The sequence below is a fragment of the Castanea sativa genome, chromosome 10 (genome assembly GCF_040712315.1).
Source record: "Castanea sativa cultivar Marrone di Chiusa Pesio chromosome 10, ASM4071231v1".
In the NCBI taxonomy this organism is placed as follows: Eukaryota; Viridiplantae; Streptophyta; class Magnoliopsida; order Fagales; family Fagaceae; genus Castanea; species Castanea sativa.
This window is the reverse complement of record NC_134022.1, coordinates 22,491,440-22,510,458: the sequence shown is the minus strand read 5'-3', so window position 1 is coordinate 22,510,458 and position 19,019 is coordinate 22,491,440. Positions and strand designations below refer to the sequence as shown.

The following is a 19,019-nucleotide window of genomic DNA, read 5'->3' as shown; positions in this document are numbered from 1 at the left end:
CTCCACATCAGCTAAATGATTCTACCATGACAGATTACCAAATATAGCAATATTCAACCAAAAAATTTATAAGTTCCAAGTTCATCATTCAACTTAAAGAAAAAAAAGAAATCAAGGTAATGTATTTTGCAAATTACATTACCATGCATGAAAAATAAGTCAAATTATCAGCTGGCACTTGAACATAAAATTGATTAAGCATTATTTCATATGAGAGTAAAATATCAGTGATGGTTGAGGCACCTATATTATTATGGTTTTGATGCCATTACATCGTATTATTAAAGTATTTGGCTATTTGCACATTAAATGAATGAGATTCAGATACTAAGCCTTTCTAGGACCTTGACATTCTCTGGTAACTGTAACGAATTATTTAATTCCATTTCATGTTGGAGGATAATGTTGTCTCTTATCAAGAAAATTCTTCTTGTCACCCTTGCTCCATTTTAATACTATTCTTTCCATAAATAATGCTACCATCCAGTGCCGAAAGCTCTTCTGTGACTATTTACAAATCCTTTTATTCCAAAACTTTTTAATAGCAAAGACATTCCACAAGATTTCAATTATCGTTACAGTGTGATACTACATGCGACTTGTTTATTAGGTCACTGTCAGCAAATCATAGGGGGCATTTTCTCTTATCCAAACAAATATCTGAAAGAACTCTCTCTTTTTTATCCATTTAAAAAGTTTTAGACTGTTTTTCCTTTTTTGGATTAAACAGTGCAATCCATATCCTCCACAGCCTTATAAATAAGGGGCAATGAAATCTCAAAGTCCATAGCCAAGCCTCAGTACACAAACAAGCTTCCTACATTACAAACCCTGCTCACTTGCGTAGCTTTTCCCAAAACCCTTTAGCTTTCAATTGCATTTCAATTTGCAGTTAGCTGCATTGCAAGTTATTTCTCTGCTCTTCATATAGAACTTGTTCCTTTTCTTTGCAAAAGCAGACAAAGCTATTTGATATGGATAGAGTAAGAGATTTGGCATCAAAGAAGGCAGCTGTGATCTTCACCAAGAGCTCCTGCTTCATGTGCCACAGCATCAAACAACTCTTTTATGAACTTGGCGCGAGCCCTGAAATTCATGAGCTTGACCAAGATGCCAATGGGAGGGAAATGGAGTATGCTCTACGAGGGCTGGGATGTACTCCCTCTGTCCCAGCTGTGTTCATAGGAGGAAAGTATGTAGGCTCAGCAAAAGATATCATATCCCTCCATGTTGACGGGTCTCTCAAACAAATGCTCATAGATGCAAGGGCCATCTGGTTCTAGCAACTCCAAAACAAGCCTCATACTATGTTAGTTACTGCAGTAGAAATGTGATCAAAGCTCTAATACCACATGTAGAGGAAAAAGTAGTTTAATTTTCTTGAGTTTTCAAGCTAATTGTATGATAAAAGTTACACAATATGAAAATAGGCTTCAGAGTTTTGATAAAAAAAACTCTGACAATTGCTTTCAATTGTACGGATCACAAAATCAAATAAAAAGTATACTTGTGGATCCAGTGAAGTTTTAAATTTCCAGGATTCCTTCCTATCAACCAAAGCATAGACCAGACAAATATCAAATTAAAGTCTCAAATGAATGTCTTGATCATACAACATTCCGGAGAATTCAATGGAGAATAATAAGCAACAGTACTCCCATGCAAGATAAATTGCCTTAGAATAAAGCTACATTGCATTGCTTTTTGATGAGTAATCAGAAATGTTCCAACTGAAAAACTTATCCACTTACTAACAGTGAGCCCTGTATATGAATAGACAATAGCATTAGTCATATAAGATGCTTATAGTTTGATGCACTTGAACATTAGATTGTTTATGTATATATATAATATATGAGATATGCATATATTAATTACTAGAATGAGACCTACTTAATGGTTGGTTCTTAACTGTATGGCTCAAATTTGATTCTTAACTGTTTGGCTCTGTCACTTAAATTGGACCCGTGGTGCAAGAGATATCAACACCATTTAGCAGGCTACTTGGTAAATTTTATAGTAATGGCACGTGCATGGCTCCTTTGCTTAAAGGGGGGGACAAAAAGTGGATGCTGCAACTTTTTATGCCTCCCTAGTATTCCTTCATATCCAGAAAGAGAAACTTTAAACCTCTGCCTATATAAACTAAGTACAGATTCCTCAATGAAAACATGGAGATGCCAGTTAGTGTAGTCGGTAAAAGTTTCTTGACAGCATAATAAAACCTGGATTCTCACCTTCATTGAGGATGGAGGGTTCAAGGAATAGAATGCAGCTATTGCTTATTGTGTAGCTCATAGGCTACACTAACTTCTAATGAACTTAAAAATAGAAAACAAACTGTGCAAAATCATACATAAATCATATATAAACATGTACAATCATATATGTAAATATAAATGTTCTGTCCATAACATATAGACATGTGTTTCCATATCCAAGAAAATACAACCATATGTGATAAGCTGCATGTGTGTTGCTAGTGCTACATACCCCATGGCTGAGCATGAATGCTATGCAGTTAAAGTAATGGGGATGACATCAATTTTGTGGCCCATTAGCTTGTTCAAATACTTATGAATTATGCGGTTCATTACCTCATCTAAAGACAAGAATTCTGTCCCGTTTGGCTCGAAGGGAAAAGTTCACACATGTGGCCATTCATGACATGGTCATCAACACGTGAGAACTGTACCAAGCACAGAAATACGAATACCACATATATGAACCTTTGCCCTGTGTGGTTGCGTGTGAGAAGGAATCACACAAGGTGGTGGGCGCAACGCAAAGAATCAGAGCCACCGAAAGCTAGCCCATCTCACTCGCAAACTTTATGCATATAAACTACAAGAAGTGATCATAAGAATCTGGTTTAAATTGACCAGCCCCATATAATTTTATACTTTTGTTATGTCATGATAGAGAGTATTCTTGTTTCCAAAAAATCTGCAAAAGCTGAAGAAATGGTCAACAGGATGAACACGTCTCCCATATTTGATTGTACAGTTTTCGTCCATATATCTTGGAAGGAGTAATAATAGTCTACATATCAGATGGTTACACACTCAAAGCTAGTCTAATAAATTGAGTTATATGAATGTGGAAAATATGTCCGCCAACTTGTTAGGCCCATTAGAAACACAGTAGTCTTTGTCTTAGAAAGTTTCTTTATTGGTTTGGGCATCTTAATAAGCACATTCTCTTTTGAAATGTTCTTGTTTAAAGAAAGCAGTCCACTCTAAGCTGTCCCTATAAATAGACTAGCATAAGAGCTCAAATTCAAACAACCTAAAGCTTCAAACTCTTTTCTCCATAACCCAATTCTCCTTCCCCGAAAGCCACCATAACCATTGGATCGAATTCAGTTTGAATTCGATCCTTGGTTTTAAGAATTTACAAAACAACCTGCAAACTTCTCTAAATTAGACATCCAATTATCCTGTATTGCTTATTAAGTAGACAGGATTGTCAAGATGGACAAGGTGACAAGATTGGCAACAGAGAAGGGGGTAGTGATATTCAGCAAGAGCTCATGTTGCCTGTGTTATGCAGTCCACATTCTATTTCAGGAACTAGGGGTGAACCCCGTGGTTCATGAGATTGACCAAGACCCTGAAGGCAGGGACATAGAGAAAGCTCTCATGAGGATGGGATGTAATGGGCCTGTTCCAGCTGTGTTCATTGGAGGAAAGCTGATAGGATCCACTAACGAAGTCATGTCCCTTCATCTAAGTGGCCACTTGATCCCAATGCTGAAGCCTTATCAGCCTTTATCTTAAATATTTTACTCCAATATCTTTTTAGAAGAATAAATCGGGCTCAAATTAGTAGTATCTTCATATTGAATAGTCTATATATATAGTGTCTATGTGTGAACTGTGAAGTGCTTTGTAGCATTTGATTATTAGTAGCTATAGTTTGTAATCTGTTTGCTATTCTTAATGAAGTTGGCTTTAAATACTATGTTTACACGTGTTAAAGAAATTTAACTAAATTTGGTGATTTTTTTTTTTAATTCTGAAAAAGCTTCAGAGCTGCTCACTGTTCCTATCATTAACTTCAACCAGTAATTTCGGTTAAAACTGTGTCCAGCAGAATAATCTTACTTAGGATATAATCCCATATCAAATTCCACACCCAATCAATGTGAAACTTCAAGACCTTCTCTCATGTGAACCAACAAATAAATAAATCAGGCACTGATACCATGTTAGAGCATCCGACTGAAAAGTTTAAGTTATTAAGAGGAGGTCCAACTAGCATTAATCCATACCAAAGTTAACACCTTGCTGGCATGGGAAACTTCAATATGAAGTCACAGTCCTTATAAAAGTGAACTTTTGAGATTTACCATCACTGAAAATTGCACCATTGATAGGACAGTAAACATCTCTCTCTCTGCATGTGAACACATATTCATTCTCATGCATGCCATGCACAATACCTCATTATCATATTTTTACAGAGAATTGTCTCCACATCCTTTTTAATAAATATTAAAATTTCCAATAGGATGAAAGCCGTAGGGAATTTGAATTATCGATTTTTGACAAATAACAAGTGAAATTGGTTTGAGCATGTTCCCAAGTGATCCTGCAATCCCAGATACCCTAATGTGCGTTTGGCTATTTTAATTGGAGCATCATCTTAAAATATAGTAAGATTAATTGTTTAACATCAGTGTCTTTAGGACATAAAATGGGTACTTAAGTGGAAGAAAACAGTGTTACTTTACCAACTTTCATAAAATAAAAGCATTATTTCTGTGAGGGAGAGAATCCAACTTTTGAAATCCCTATATTGCATTCTCCATATGCAAAAATTTCAAAAAGGAAAATTCTTAACTTTCTAATATGTGCTGCCCACTGATTCTTCTACTTTTGTAGAAAGAATGGTATTACATTCCCATTTTGGGTAAGTATGGTATTACATTCCTCACCTTTTTCTTTTTAAATTGTTTTTCTTTTGTACCCTTTGTTATGGGAAGGTAGTCAAGTGGTTATAGTAATTAGTAAGTGAAAAACCAAGTTCGACCAACATTCGGGTGGCCTAGTTGGTAAGATACTAGGCCAACAAGTCTCAGAACTTGGGTTCGAATCTCAATAACTAGCTGTGTGTTGCTCTTTATATCTTATCTTCATCCCAAACAGTCCAAAGAATTATAAGTGAGTTTTTCATAAATCGAAAATATAGTCTCACCCGAAAGCGGGTAAGGTGTTATTATAGTCACACTTAAGTAGAGAAGCCACACTAGTTGTACCCTCTACTTTTTTTTTTAATACCAAAAAAAAAAAAAGTATAAACCCCCTCTCCCCCCCCTCATGAACCTGGACCATCCTTGCTGGATATCATCGTGGAGCTAGCTAGAATCTTTATTAAATATTTAAATTCCTTTCTCAGTGCACCTGTCACTCTAGCAAAGCAAACTATGAATAACAGAATTATGCAAAAGCCAATATAAAAGGCAGTGTAAAAGTCATACATATATAGTTTTTATATATATATATATACACACACACACATATACCGAATAGAGATTATCTTGCACATTATCTCAAAACCTTGCATTTAGGGCCACAAACTATGAGGTGCTGCTTCAGCCACTAGTTTCTTTTGAAAAAACAACGATTAAATTTGAAATTTACCAAAGTTTTGAAAACATAGTCCCTTCTTATTACTTTGAAATTTAAGTTCGAATTAAAATTTTTTCTTAGCAGTACAAATATACCTTTTTGATTTAGTCTGTAGTCAGTCAACAGAAAAAAAAAAAAAAATTATAGGTAACTGCAGTTAGTTGATTTGATAAATTGGTAGGTAATATATTTTAGCTATTTAGCTTAACTATAGGATTGTATTCCTATTAGCTATTGACATGTTGAATATTATTGTCATAACCTGAGGACACTTCTATATAAATTACTACACGTACAATTTGGCGGAGTCAAGAATTTTGAGGTGGGTGGTGAACTATATTAAGATAAATTCAAATCACAAATAGACATTACCCTAAAAAAACTAGATAATTTTTTTTTTTAGAGTTTCCACTTATAACGTTCGCTCCTAATGATAATTTTTTATCATCAGACCAAAAAACCAATCGGTTTTTGGTGTAGGCGAGGATTGAAGTTCAAAGATAAAAATTTTTACCAATTGAGCTAACTAGAGTCCACCCACATAATATGTGTGTATGAAAGTATAAATTTTAATTATTTTTCTTATTCTAAAGTAAGTTATATATATATATATACACACACACACACATTGAAAATTATCAACTTTAACATGTATATATACATACCTAGACACAAGATCTTCTTTATAAGAGAAATTTATAATCTTCTTAAACTCTAATAAGTATACAAACATTTTATAATTGGGTATACAACATACAAATATATAGAGCCCCAAAAAAAAAAAAAAAAAAACGAATATAGTATCTTCCATCAAAGTCATGTTCAACAATAATACTTCACGTAATAAACTCATCAATTATTATTTTTATAACAAAATTATTCATAATTTCCTTTTTAATATATAAATTGTTTGCAAAACTTCATCCATGTTTAACAAATCAAAACCATAATGTTATAATTGAAGTCTCATATGAGCTTTTTTTTTCCTTGATCAAATCTTGAGAATAGAAAATTTCAATCAAAATGCATATAGTATCCATGTTGAATGATTTGAAAGCATTAATAGGATTTGAAATTGAGCTAAAAATTAAGGGTTCCACTATTTACTCACAAATTAAAACTTATTACCTAATTATTTCATTCTAATGCAATTGTATATCAACTCTAAACTCTCTTTTTTTGGGAAGGGTTATTAGATTAGTTGATCAATGTTTTTTTTTGGGGGGCCAACTCTTTTTTTTTTTTTTTCACATAAACCTTTAAATATTTATAAAATATACCTATATTGTTAAAGAAAATTAAAAATATTGGGGGCGCCCCCCCCCCCCCCCCCCCCAAAAAAAAAGCATGCATGTGTTTCCGCCACCTACAAAGGCAAACTATATTAATATGAGCTTGAGTACTCATGTAAATATTAGGTTTGAGATTAGGACAGGTTTGGCTTCACAGACACTGAATAGTCAAAAGAATTGGTCCTCTCCACTTTATGTGATCCAGGAGAAGATTTTGGTATTTTCAGGCTGGTTTAGGGGTTTGGTATTTCTGCTGTAAACATCTGAGGTACTACATTATGTTATCAATTCCAACAATGAAAGCAAATTATATACAGAAGTGATAAACAGATTCTTAAATGGTAAATGGAGACAAGCATATAAGTGTTTCTTAGGAATGAAAGAAAGGGATATCATCTATATGCTGTCTGACCCAAAGAATCGCATAATATCAAATTTTCTTAGCTTTTTTGGATCAATCACCATCAATCTTAATCAAGAATTTTCAACGAAGATGATATTAAAAAAAGGCAAAAATTGGTGTGACCTTTGGATTGTTCTGGTGATATAGAAGAAAGGAGGAAGAAGTGACCAGTTTGTACTTCCTGTGATCTGCCTAAGCCCCCAACCTGAACTGATGCAAATCTGCATTACTATGTATTTGTACTCTTCATCAAATCCTAAGGTTTAATCTTTTTTCTACTACTAAAAGACCTCAAAAAACATTAATATTTTTGCATTTACCATGACAGATGTTAGGATTGCAGAAGAGCTGGGACCTAGCAGACAATCTGCCCTGGCCCTCTCTTTTCTTTTTTTATTTCCTTCGATCATTCCTATTCTACATGAAAAGTTCAAAATTTTTTGCATTAGGAAAAATGTTTTAGCCAATATGCCCATGAAGTAAAAACAGAATCACATTCACATGTCATAGCATGCATATTATATGGCTTTTCTTCATGTACCCTCTTTTTTTTTTTAAATAGTACATTTGTATTATGCTTGATGCACCTTGAAGCAAAATGGCCAAAAAAGATTAGCCAACCTCAAACATGAGGAATTTTAGACTCTGTTGAGTGTCGCACTTTTTCTTAGACTATATATGTAGCCTTTGTCCCATCAATATGTGTGTGTATATATATATATATATATATATATATAGCCTTTAGCCTCACCTTCTAGCCTTTCCTTTCTCTTTACTGGCCTTTTGTTTTTCCCTGGAATTAGATTCTAATAAATCTATAACAAATAGTTATATTTTGGATAAACTCCCTTAGAAAATTCTATGATATAATCTCTAAGCTATAATATAATAACATCTTATAGTAGGCAAAGAGTGAAGATTCCAATTAATTATATTAACCTTGTGACAAAAGTGAGGCAAAGTGCTAATTATATTAATCTGGTGACAGAAGTAAAGTGCTAATAATTGTGAAACCACGCCGCCTTGCAGAACAATCGAAAGCAGCCTGCATTTTGTAGTCTGTTAATTTGTTTAGCGGTCACTATCAATCCAGAACCTCAATGGTGATACACTGTGACTGGATGAAAACAAATATTTTGTGGAAATTGGCATAGCCTATCAAGGACCAATGTATTATGTACAGGATCAAATCCAGCCTGGTTCTAAAATATCATTATTTTGCATATCTACCAATGACCATACATCATAATCTCACAAGTAAATTATTTGTAAATAATAATACAAAGAACCTTTTCAAGCAATTGATAATAGTTTTATTGCAGATGCATGCATTGAAAGGTCTATTGCATCTTCCCTCTATTATATTCTTTGTTTTGAGAATCATATCTACCACTTGTATAGAATATATTACCAACTATCCACTTAGATTGCAGACTTCCTTTATCTCCAAAGATGGCCTCCGAGGAAGCAAGTGCGAATGTTTGCATTGATGTCCGTAATTACTCCAGCATCCTTGGAGTAAAGTTAACTTGTTGACTTGGTCAACAAGGACCTGAGAGGAAAAGAAGTATTTTAGAGACCATGTGGATTCTTGGTGCTCAGCTTATTACTTGACAGTTGGTTTCATATAAAAAGCAAGACACCTATCTTCATGTAAATCATTACATGGCCTGAAACAAATCATTGCGTGTCAGAACATATATTCTTGATGATCACATGCCATGAAAGAGTTTAAAGGTTAGCTGACTCATTACATGCTATGATTAACGATTAGTTTGTAATCTAGGAGACGGCATCATTAGAAATTGGAGAACAGGAATACATGACCTAATAATTGGGAGGCAGTTTTCTGGAACAAATATCACTTCCCCTTCCCCAACTCAATTGGCTTCCATTTATATATACATCCATCACTTCATACTCATAGCACATATATGTAGCTGTTTCTCTCTTGCATATTCCCTCATGGTGATGGCATGAGCTAGAAGGATTACATTGATAATATAATACTTCAGATTGAGTGGATTTGTTTATTAATTTGTATTATGAAAGTGTTGTGCAGATGTGTATTGAATTTTGCATCAAACGTGTACCAAATCCCACATTAAAAGCGTAATCCTACACTAAGTGAGATAAATAAGCAATTATGGATAGTTCAAATTATGACTAATCATTTTGAGTTATAATATAGATATTTTGTTAATGTTTGTTGTATACTGTCTTGAAAATCATGTATTCAAAACGCGATTTTAGTTATAATTTTGAAAAAAGTAAAATGGTGTCTTGAAAACAAGATTTTAGTTGATGTGGCTCACACACACAATACACATCAATTTGTAATTAAACTAGCTTTAGATATTTTATATTGGTTTATGCCATTCACCTCATCTCTCATAAGGATGGCCGCCACTCATAGATCCTATGTGAGAAGGAGGGTGGGCTCCACCTCTTCTCCATTTTTTTTTTTTTTTTTTGGGTTGAGTTAAAAGGGTGCATTACTGCATTAGATTAACAAGACAACATCAAGAACAAAATAGTGTGAGCATCTACCAATATTAAGGAGGGAAGATCATAACATAAAGAAAGTATCTAACATACACCTTCACTTTGTTAATCAGTCCACACAACGATCGCTTCTTCTGTGGGAGTGAACCAGGTTATTTGTACTAAACTTACTCATCGGAGCCCTGCAATAAAAGATTCATAACCCTTTAAAGACTGAGAGTTTTCAAATTGTTTGAAACTATCTTTGACCAAATTGAGTACAGCCTGGGCATCTACCTCCAACGAGAAATGTCAATATCAAAGGCAAGGGTATCTACTCCCTTCACTAATAAAACACTAGTAGAGCATTAGCTTCTTCCTCCAATACTTCTTTACCCGGATAATATATATTTCATGTATCGAATATATGCATTTTTCTATCTCATATCATATATTAGGTATCTCACATCAAGATCAAAGGGAATAATATCCACCTCTCTTCACAAATAATACAATATTTATTCTTTCACCCTGAAAATGTATCTTATGTGTCGGATATATGCATGGTGTCTTAGAAAGACCAAAGAGGAGAGAGTTTTAATATTAGGGAAGAGCTTGTGTATAGTGCACTAATACACTGGACATGTGTTTGTATCTCACTGTGTCTAGTACACTTATGTACTAGACATAATTCGTATTTAGGTGGTATTTGGTACAAGGGAATCCACATTACCATCAATATCCAGATTTCTTAGAATGTGATGTCTTGTAACATGGATGCCTTGGATGTAACTATTCTCATTTTTGGTTTATTTATAAGAATCTTAAAATAATTATTTATTTTTCTCATACTATCCTTAAATTTATAAACCCAATATCATTTTTTTTAATCTTCGTCTAAATAAATAATAACAAACAAAATATAAACTATAAATTAAGACAAATTCATTAGAACTATAGTCTAACATTTCAAAATGACATGTATAATAGAAAAATAACTATTTAAATTATTATTCTTTATGAAAATCATAACATTATGTTTTGTTAATAAATATAAATATTTTATTTTATTTTAGTAGATAACCAATCCCAAATAGGAGATATAAATATTGCATTTTATTTTAGCTTTTATATTGTTGGGGCAGGAAGAGATAAAAATAAATGAATAGATATTGATAATTTGTTTTATATTTTGTCTCCAATTTTTTTTTTGATAAGTATGTTTTATCTCCATTGGTTAAATGATAAGTGAAAAATGGTAAAATTGTCAATTTATAACAAATGTGATTTTTTTAGGCTTGGGAATTTAGATACCCACCTGTTTTAAAGGGAATCCACATTCCTAAAAGAATGGATTTAAGTGGGAATCCAGATACTCTTGGCATCTAATTCCCTTGTGGATTTGCAACCGTGGGAATCTTTCAACATTCCTGATAATTCTAAAACATTACCTCTTACCAAACACACCTAATATTATATTAGCATCTGAGCACGTGTTTACGTGCGTGTTCAGATGCTCTTCTATTTTTTTGGGTAAATGTTTAATAATTTGCAACAATTATAATTTGGGTAAACATTTTTTTTTTGTGATTTTTTTACACAATTTGATACTTATCCAAATTGCATAGTTTGTGTTCTAAATTCGGTCAGTGCTTTACTGTAATAATAATCAAAGAAAAGCATCGTACTATTGTAATAAAAGAAAAGCAACGAGTAAGCTTTAACCCACAAACGCATATTTACAAAAAATGATAATCATAAGAAAATAGAGAAATGAAGAAGGCTCAAAGTCCAAATAATTAGAAGGCTGTTGATTTTTATAAAAAAAAAATAGAAAAGAGCAGTGTACATTGACATACTTGTTGAACTGGAACAATTAGAATTGCATTTTTTTTTTTTGTAAGTAAAGTTTTTTTCTTTGGATTTTGAATTTAGAAAAGATGATGATGATAGTGTAGAGAAAAAGAACATAGAATTGAGAGGAATTGAGGAAGAAATAGATTGAAGAAGTTGGGTAACTAATATGACAGTTGCCCTATTTTGTAGGCAGAGTTTTACATGAGAGTTAGAGATTATTTTTAGCATGTTATCCTTAAGTTTTATCTCTATTTTTTAGTATATTTTTCCCTTCAAAAATCAAAACAAGGAGATTTGAGGGGAGGAGGGGGGAACCAAACATGAGATGAGATTAAGGAGCAAGGGAAATTGGGTATTAAAAAAAAAGTTAAGCTTTTTTTTATCCAAAAAAAAGAAAAGAAAAAAGAAAGAGTTAAGTCTTCATAAAGGAAAAAAGGAAAAAAAAAAAAAAAAAGGAAAAAGAAAAGCGAAAATGTGGAGTGATGCTTAGGTTGAAAAACAACTAGAGTTAAACGTGAGAGTTAAACTTAAACATTGCCTATTTTGTAGGCAAAGTTACTATGTGGGGGTTAAAGATATATTTTTACTATGTTATTCTCAAGCTTTATCTCTAGTTAAATTTAGGTTATAGGGGTATTTTGAAAAAAAAAAAAATCAGTCCAAACAAGAAAAATTCTTTAAATAGTAGTATAGATGAATATACAAAATATTAAGAATTATATATATTTGTTAGTTACTACTTATTATTCGGTCTGATCCGGTCCAAAATTTAGGACTGGATTGGATTGAACAGTAACTTTATAATTTTACAGTCCTTGTATGTACCCACGAAGTTACAATTCTACCCTTAGAAATTAATATCTTATTTTTATAAAAAAAATTATTGACGAAATTGTAATTTTTTTAATGAAAGAAAAGAAAATCCATTGACAAAAAAAAAAGTGTAATAAAAAAACAAAAATCTCACGTATCTTATCTCAGTGAGATTTGTTCAGACAAAAATTGGAATCTACAAAAAAAAGAAATACAAAAGTTAACCCCAAACCCCCAAAAAAAAGAAAAAAGAAAAAAAAAGCAATAAATCATTAAAATCTCTCTGACTCACTGTGATTCTTAAACGAAAAATCAATAGCTGACAGACAGTGAATAGAATCTCTGACATCTGACTGATGATCCTCCATTCATGGCTTCTTGACCAGGTATCTATGATCTCTCTGTTCTTCTCTGTTTGGTTCCTGAGAAAATGGAAAAAAAAAACCCAGTATGATCTCGGACTCTTTTTATTTGTATAATGAAATTTTACATAATGGGTTGCTTTTATTTTTATTTTTGATTAATTATATTTCTCCTTCTGGGAAAAGGGGTTGTGTGAAAATTACATAAAAATAAAGTTTTGGGGATTATTTTGTAGGTGGGTTGGGCAAGACTAGTAGATTCTTTGACTGGAGGTGTATTTTGGGTGTCGCACTTATATTTTGGTTTCAAGCTTGAGAAAGGAAGACAAGGGCTAGTATCATGGGTGAAGGAGAGGAGACTATTGAGCTTAGATTCAGGATTTATGATGGTACAGATATAGGCCAGGGTTCTTATGCATTATCATTGACAGCTGCAACTCTTAAGCAAAAGCTTGTTGCTGAGTGGCCTAGAGGTTTGTCATTTGCCTTTTTTTCTTTTTCTTTTTCTTTTGGGTTTAATTCTTTCTTGACTTCATTTATATTGTAATACTTGTGGTACCCTGATTGTGTTGATTTGATTGGGATTGGATTGTGTGAGGATTTGATTTTGTTGGATTGCACAAGTGTGTATTGTGCAAGCGTGTGCTAAGTCTTACATCAGGTGTTTAATATGTGGATCTCGGCTATAAAGCCATTACAAGAAGTTTTTATTTTAACTTTTACTAGTCCTTTTGGGTATAACACAGATATAGCTAGCGCTTTTCTTGGTTACGACACTAGACATAATGAAAGTAAGTTAATTTATCTCTGTATGTTTCTCGAGTTTGCTTTGAGTTCCTATCCATTGATTGTCAAGTACCCAACTCACCTTTGTGAATTGATGTTATGTGGTGGTTGATTGACAAAATTTGAAGACAGCAACTCTTCACTGCATGGGTGGATATGCTGTCCCAAGCTTTTTTTGAGTCACATTGCATTTAGCTGGGAAATTGCTTTAGAAAGGACCTGCAGTAGTCCTCCAAGTATAAAGTGGTTTCCCTGATGTAATGCGTTCCAAGAAAAAAATATCATTTGTTCCTGGACAAAATATCTTTTTTGTTGAGTTAAAGAGATTGAATAACTTCAAAATCTATTTTAAGTTTAAACACCCTCATGAGGTGGAACTTCGTACTAATTAGATGAATTATGTTCTAAACAAAGTTCTGAATTTATAAATAACAATCAGTGTAGGTTCAGAAATATTGAAAGTGTGTTGGAATTTCTGGGTTGATTGGATGCTTGTGACATTTTTTAATTACCAAAAAAAAAAAAAGAAAAAAAAAGAGAGAGAAAGATAATGAGAGCAGCACCCGAAAGTACATGAATACAAATGAAGTTAATGCGGATGCCTTGCATGAAAAGAAAGAACCGGAAAGGGGGGGGGGGGGTTGGATAGAAGCACCATGATTAAATTTTTTTTCGTGTCTTCAATAGTTTTTGTCACATTGCCAAACTGCAGAGAGCTTGTTCTGTATTTAGTTTTGTCTCTCAAATTATGTTTTTGATTAGATTGAAAGAATTAATCTTACATGAACATTGTGCTGAATAAATAATAGCTCTCTCTCTCTCTCTCTCTCTCTCTCTCTCTCTCTCTCTCGTCTTCTTCAATATGATTGCTTTTGTCCTAAAAAGAAGTGTGGAATTTCTAATGACTATGATGGAGACAAAATACTCTCTCAATTGCATTTGGACTAATGCACATACACCTGCCTTCATCTGCATGAGTGTATATCTTTCGATTTGGTTTGTTCTATGGAGTTATGTCTTCATCTGAGTTTCTTAATGATATTTTATATTTACAGACAAAACAGTCACACCCAAGTCAGTAAATGATGTAAAACTCATACATGCTGGTAAAATTTTGGAAGATAACAAGACACTTGCTGATTCCAAAATAACCATTGGCGACCTTCCTGGTGGGGTTGTTACCATGCATGTGGTAGTACAGCCTCCTGTAGCCAAGAAGAAGACAGGTATGTGCAGTTTCTATTTCTTTATAACTGGGGACTAGGATTTGTCCGTAATTCATGCAATCTCTTGGGTTTTGAAACTGCCCCCAAAAGTTCCTTTTCTAATTGTTCATTTTTCACAACAAGGAATGTCAATTTTAGTAATCTTTATTGAATTTGAACTTTGTATGTCTATTTTATCTTTTGTTCTTGGACGATTTGCTGAGTTTATGGTATTCTAGATGCTAATCTGACTACCAATAAACCTTGGAAAAAGTGGGTGTCATGATACATAATGCTGAAGCTGTTTTGAGGGGCTTGTGGTAGGCTTGTATGGTATCATAGATGTATAGTGCAGTATGATGTAGAATGCGTTTCAAGACTTGGTACTTTAATAAAATTCCATAAAGGATGTGATCATCCCCTGAATATAATGCGAGATGATCAATTCTTCTACATGAAGCTTGTTATAAATCAGTAAGTTCTAGGTAGTATATGGGTCTGAAACTGTCACGATACATAATGCTGAAGCTGTTTTGAGGGGCTTGTGGTAGGCTTGTATGGTATCATAGATGTATAGTGCAGTATGATATAGAATGTGTTTCAAGACTTGGTACTTTAGAAAAATTCCGTAAAGGATGTGATCATCCCCTGAATATAATGCGAGATGATCAATTCCTCTACATGAAGCTTGTTATAAATCAGTAAGTTCTAGGTAGTATATGGGTCTGAAACTGTCAGTCAGTGACAGCTAACACTTCAAATAGATGTGTAGAAAACTAATTTGGTAAAAGTAATTTTATTTTTAAAATTGTGCCTTATGTAGTTGCTGCCATACTCAACTGCCATAAATAATCAAAAAAATATACTCTGAAAATCTGCAACCTTGTATTTAAAATTACTTTTATCTGTAAGTTATGTTAACTAATTTGTCATGTAAAAAGGGTTTTTTTTTTATTATTATTATTTTTACATCATTTGGATTTTGGTTATCATGTAACTCTTTGTACATGATTTGGATTTGGCTATTTAGGATGGAGGAGAGGAGAAACTTCATATTGTAGACAATTTTATGATGTTTAGTTATTGAATTGTCAAGAATATATATTTTTGGTTAGACATTGTCGATAAATTCCTAGTTTTCTGAAATTTTTATTGCATAGTTACTATCATAGGGTCTACTTTCTACCTTTCATTGTATCTTTTCTTGGGGTACTCTGCAGAAAAAAATGAGGAGCAGATGCAAAAGATGAATGCATGCACATGTAATATCCTTTAATTTGGGAAGCATGCCCTGTGGCAGCTGTTGCAGATAGAATCACACCCTTCCTACATTTTTGCTTTCCTTCATGAGACGAGTGTAATATAACATTGTCTATGATCATATGCGGGTTGCCTTTTTTCTTCTTCTTCTTCTTCTTCTTGTAATTGCTTCCATTGTTGTTCATTTTGTGGTCCATTCTCTTTGAAGTGAAATCAGAATATCAACCATGACTGTCCTTTTTGGCATGGTAAAGTTGTCTTGTATGGTCCTTGAGAGAGAAAGTGCGAAAGTGAAAGAGAGCAACATACATCAATGTTGGCTTTCATATATACCATATTTTCTTTCTTTTTAGTATTGAATAACTCAAGTGATGTAATTTTCTTTCTTGTGAATTATTATTATTTTTAATTTTTGTGAGGAAATCTGTCTTGTGAAATATGGTTCTTGATGTCCATTTTTCTTTCACCTTAGAACTGACAAAGCAGCAAGGACTTGATTTTGGTCTCCAATAGAAAATGTCACTGGGAGATTGTTAGATCATAATACATAGAAGCATACGTAATCAGGATTAGATAATGAAATTTATTCCAAAAAAATATAGAAAGTATGATGATGAAATTGATTTCATCACCTAAGCTTTGGCAGTGAACAACTTGTTACATGTCTAGGACTAATTCATTTTAATACTAGGCTAATACTGAATCATCATTATATATGGTCCAACAGAACTTTATGTTTTTCACCTCTCTCTTTTACCATATTGGGTTGGTTTTGTTGACACAAAAAAAAAAAAAAAGGGTAGCCGCCATTAACACCTTTCACTGTATAAATAAATCTGCATCCCTTTGGACACAAAGATCTTGGATATCTTCTACAAAAATTTCTTTCTTCCAAAACTTGAACCCTACTTTGACAGCTGCAAAATTGAGAGAAAAACATACTAGAAAATTCCAATTGCCTTTCAACCTCTTCATTGAATATCCTTGAGAGTCTTTTCAATCACTGAAACATAGAGACAACTTCAAATCTTCAAGAAGCTCTTAGAGTAGATACCGGAGATGGAGAGCTCGAATAATCTAATTGCCTGAGATTCAATGGCTTTAGATTCACTTAATGCAAAATTTGTCATCATATTTTATGTTAGACCAAAACTTTGTTGTTATAATGGTTGAACATGTTCTTAACAAAGAGTCTCATTTGTAAAAACATAATTGTAAAATTATCACATGAAATGGTCTATTCATTTTTGTTTTTATTTTATTAAAGGTAAAAAAAAAATTGCAAAACATAGAATAGAATTCAAACCATAAATCTACATTTATTTTTGCAACTTTCAAAAAATTAACAGACACAAATTTTCGAAATTCATCATACATGCTGTGAGTGAATATAGGTCCGTTTCGTTGTAGAGAATTCGTGAGTCACGAGGAATTTCCTTTTGGCTAGAGGATTCACATTGTTTGTCAAAGTCTACTAGATGACCTGAAAACAGAGCAGTTGTTAATGGAGTGTTTCAATAGAACATCCCATTTTGCTGAAACAAATTGTATATTTTATGTCAAATACAGCTGCTCATGTTCTTCCTAAAGACTCCCTCTTTTTTTCCTCTTCTTAGTCCTTATGTTACCGATTTTGTATAATTGCTTCTTTAATTCAGGCAATCAAATAAAATTGCCTTTTCTTCTCCAAAAAAAAAAAAAAAATACTATTGCATTTATAGAAGAAAAAAAAAATGCCCATAGGTTACTTTTCAAACTGTTTCTGTTTGTGATTTGGAATGGTAAGAAACTTTTTTTTTTTTTTGGAGGAACTGGCAGTTGTTTGTTGAGTATCTTGGTTTTTTTTTTTTCCTCTTAATTTTTATGAAGTTTGTGGAGAGTCGATGGAGCCTATTTTGCGGATTAATCAATAAATCTATTGAAATCCACCAAATTGCATGCTCTTTTCTTCTTCTTCTTCTTCTTCTTCTTTTTTTTTTTTTTTTTTTTTTTTTTTTTTTTTTTTTTTGCGTAAATATATGGAGGATATATTAGATAAACATAAACAGTACAAGTGCAACTTGACTACAGTACATACAACAACACCGAAACACTAAACCAGGCTAAAACAAGACATACACATTCTGCCAAATCAAAAAGGTAATGACAGAACACCTATTACCACAAACTACAAACCAACCCGATGAGAGGTAATAGCTGGAACCAAAACAAAACACCAGACAACTGGACCATTAGTGACTGCAACGACTTTGGGATGAAACAAAACCCATGGAGTCCCAATATAGACATTGCCACAAAAAGTTGGGGCATGTATCATACAAAATTTCCCTCTCAGACTGAGAGGCACCTCTCTTTGCCAGTAAGTCCGCACAGCTATTTGCCTTTCTCCATATGTGCTTAACACGTGCCTCCCAGTCCCTGTTGAGGAGCCACCTGCACTCCAAAATCAAGTTAGAAAACTTCATAGAGTAAACCTCATTAGTATTCAACCATTTAGAAGCAAGAAGAGAATCTATTTGAAAACAAACTCGGCGGTGATTGTTGTCCCATGCTTGAAGCAAAGCTTCCCTAATACCCCAAAGTTCTGCCATGGTATTGTTAGTGACTCCCAGGTGCAAGGAGAAACCGCACAACCATTTGCTAGTGGCAGAACGTGCCACGCCACCCACGCCGGACATACCGGGGTTACCTTTCAAGCTTCCATTTGTGTTGATAGTAACATAAGGTAGAGGGGCCGGGCTCCACCTAGTGAAATTAGATGAGGTTAGGGATGAGTGCCACGCTGGAATGGCACTGAGGAAGAAGAACTCCGTGGCATGTGACATAGCATTTTGTTTTAAAATGTGATGTGGTATGAGCTTCCTTGTAAAGATCAAAGAGTTTCGACCCAACCAGATAGCCCAAATGGTAAAAGCGAATATAGT

The 19,019-nt window shown here is 33.4% G+C and overlaps 3 protein-coding genes across 3 annotated transcripts; all 3 read left to right on the top strand.

The window, feature by feature from the left end:
• The first annotated feature begins 803 nt into the window (after positions 1–803).
• LOC142614188 (glutaredoxin-C11) lies at positions 804–1,549 on the top strand. The gene has a single exon (XM_075786739.1). The coding sequence runs from the start codon at positions 975–977 to the stop codon at positions 1,281–1,283; it is 309 nt and encodes a 102-aa protein (XP_075642854.1). The 5' UTR covers positions 804–974; the 3' UTR covers positions 1,284–1,549.
• A 1,722-nt stretch (positions 1,550–3,271) lies between these two features.
• Positions 3,272–3,984, top strand: LOC142614032 (monothiol glutaredoxin-S11). The gene has a single exon (XM_075786555.1). It carries the CDS (start codon positions 3,474–3,476, stop codon positions 3,777–3,779), a length of 306 nt encoding a protein of 101 aa, XP_075642670.1. The 5' UTR covers positions 3,272–3,473; the 3' UTR covers positions 3,780–3,984.
• Positions 3,985–12,648: 8,664 nt separating this feature from the next.
• Positions 12,649–16,518, top strand: LOC142611598 (membrane-anchored ubiquitin-fold protein 3-like). Its single transcript, XM_075783674.1, has 4 exons — positions 12,649–12,868; positions 13,081–13,317; positions 14,686–14,856; positions 16,056–16,518. Exons 2-4 carry the CDS (start codon positions 13,185–13,187, stop codon positions 16,109–16,111), a joined length of 360 nt encoding a protein of 119 aa, XP_075639789.1. The 5' UTR covers positions 12,649–12,868; positions 13,081–13,184; the 3' UTR covers positions 16,112–16,518.
• Positions 16,519–19,019: the final 2,501 nt, after the last annotated feature.

Excerpts from the sequence above, each read along its gene's own strand:
- LOC142614188 (XM_075786739.1), top strand. The coding sequence starts at position 975 with ATGGATAGAGTAAGAGATTTGGCATCAAAGAAGGCAGCTGTGATCTTC.
- LOC142614032 (XM_075786555.1), top strand. The coding sequence starts at position 3,474 with ATGGACAAGGTGACAAGATTGGCAACAGAGAAGGGGGTAGTGATATTC.
- LOC142611598 (XM_075783674.1), top strand. The coding sequence starts at position 13,185 with ATGGGTGAAGGAGAGGAGACTATTGAGCTTAGATTCAGGATTTATGAT. Across the intron at positions 13,318-14,685 it reads TGTTGCTGAGTGGCCTAGAG|ACAAAACAGTCACACCCAAG; the intron begins GTTTGTCATTTG and ends TTATATTTACAG. Across the intron at positions 14,857-16,055 it reads TGTAGCCAAGAAGAAGACAG|AAAAAAATGAGGAGCAGATG; the intron begins GTATGTGCAGTT and ends GGTACTCTGCAG.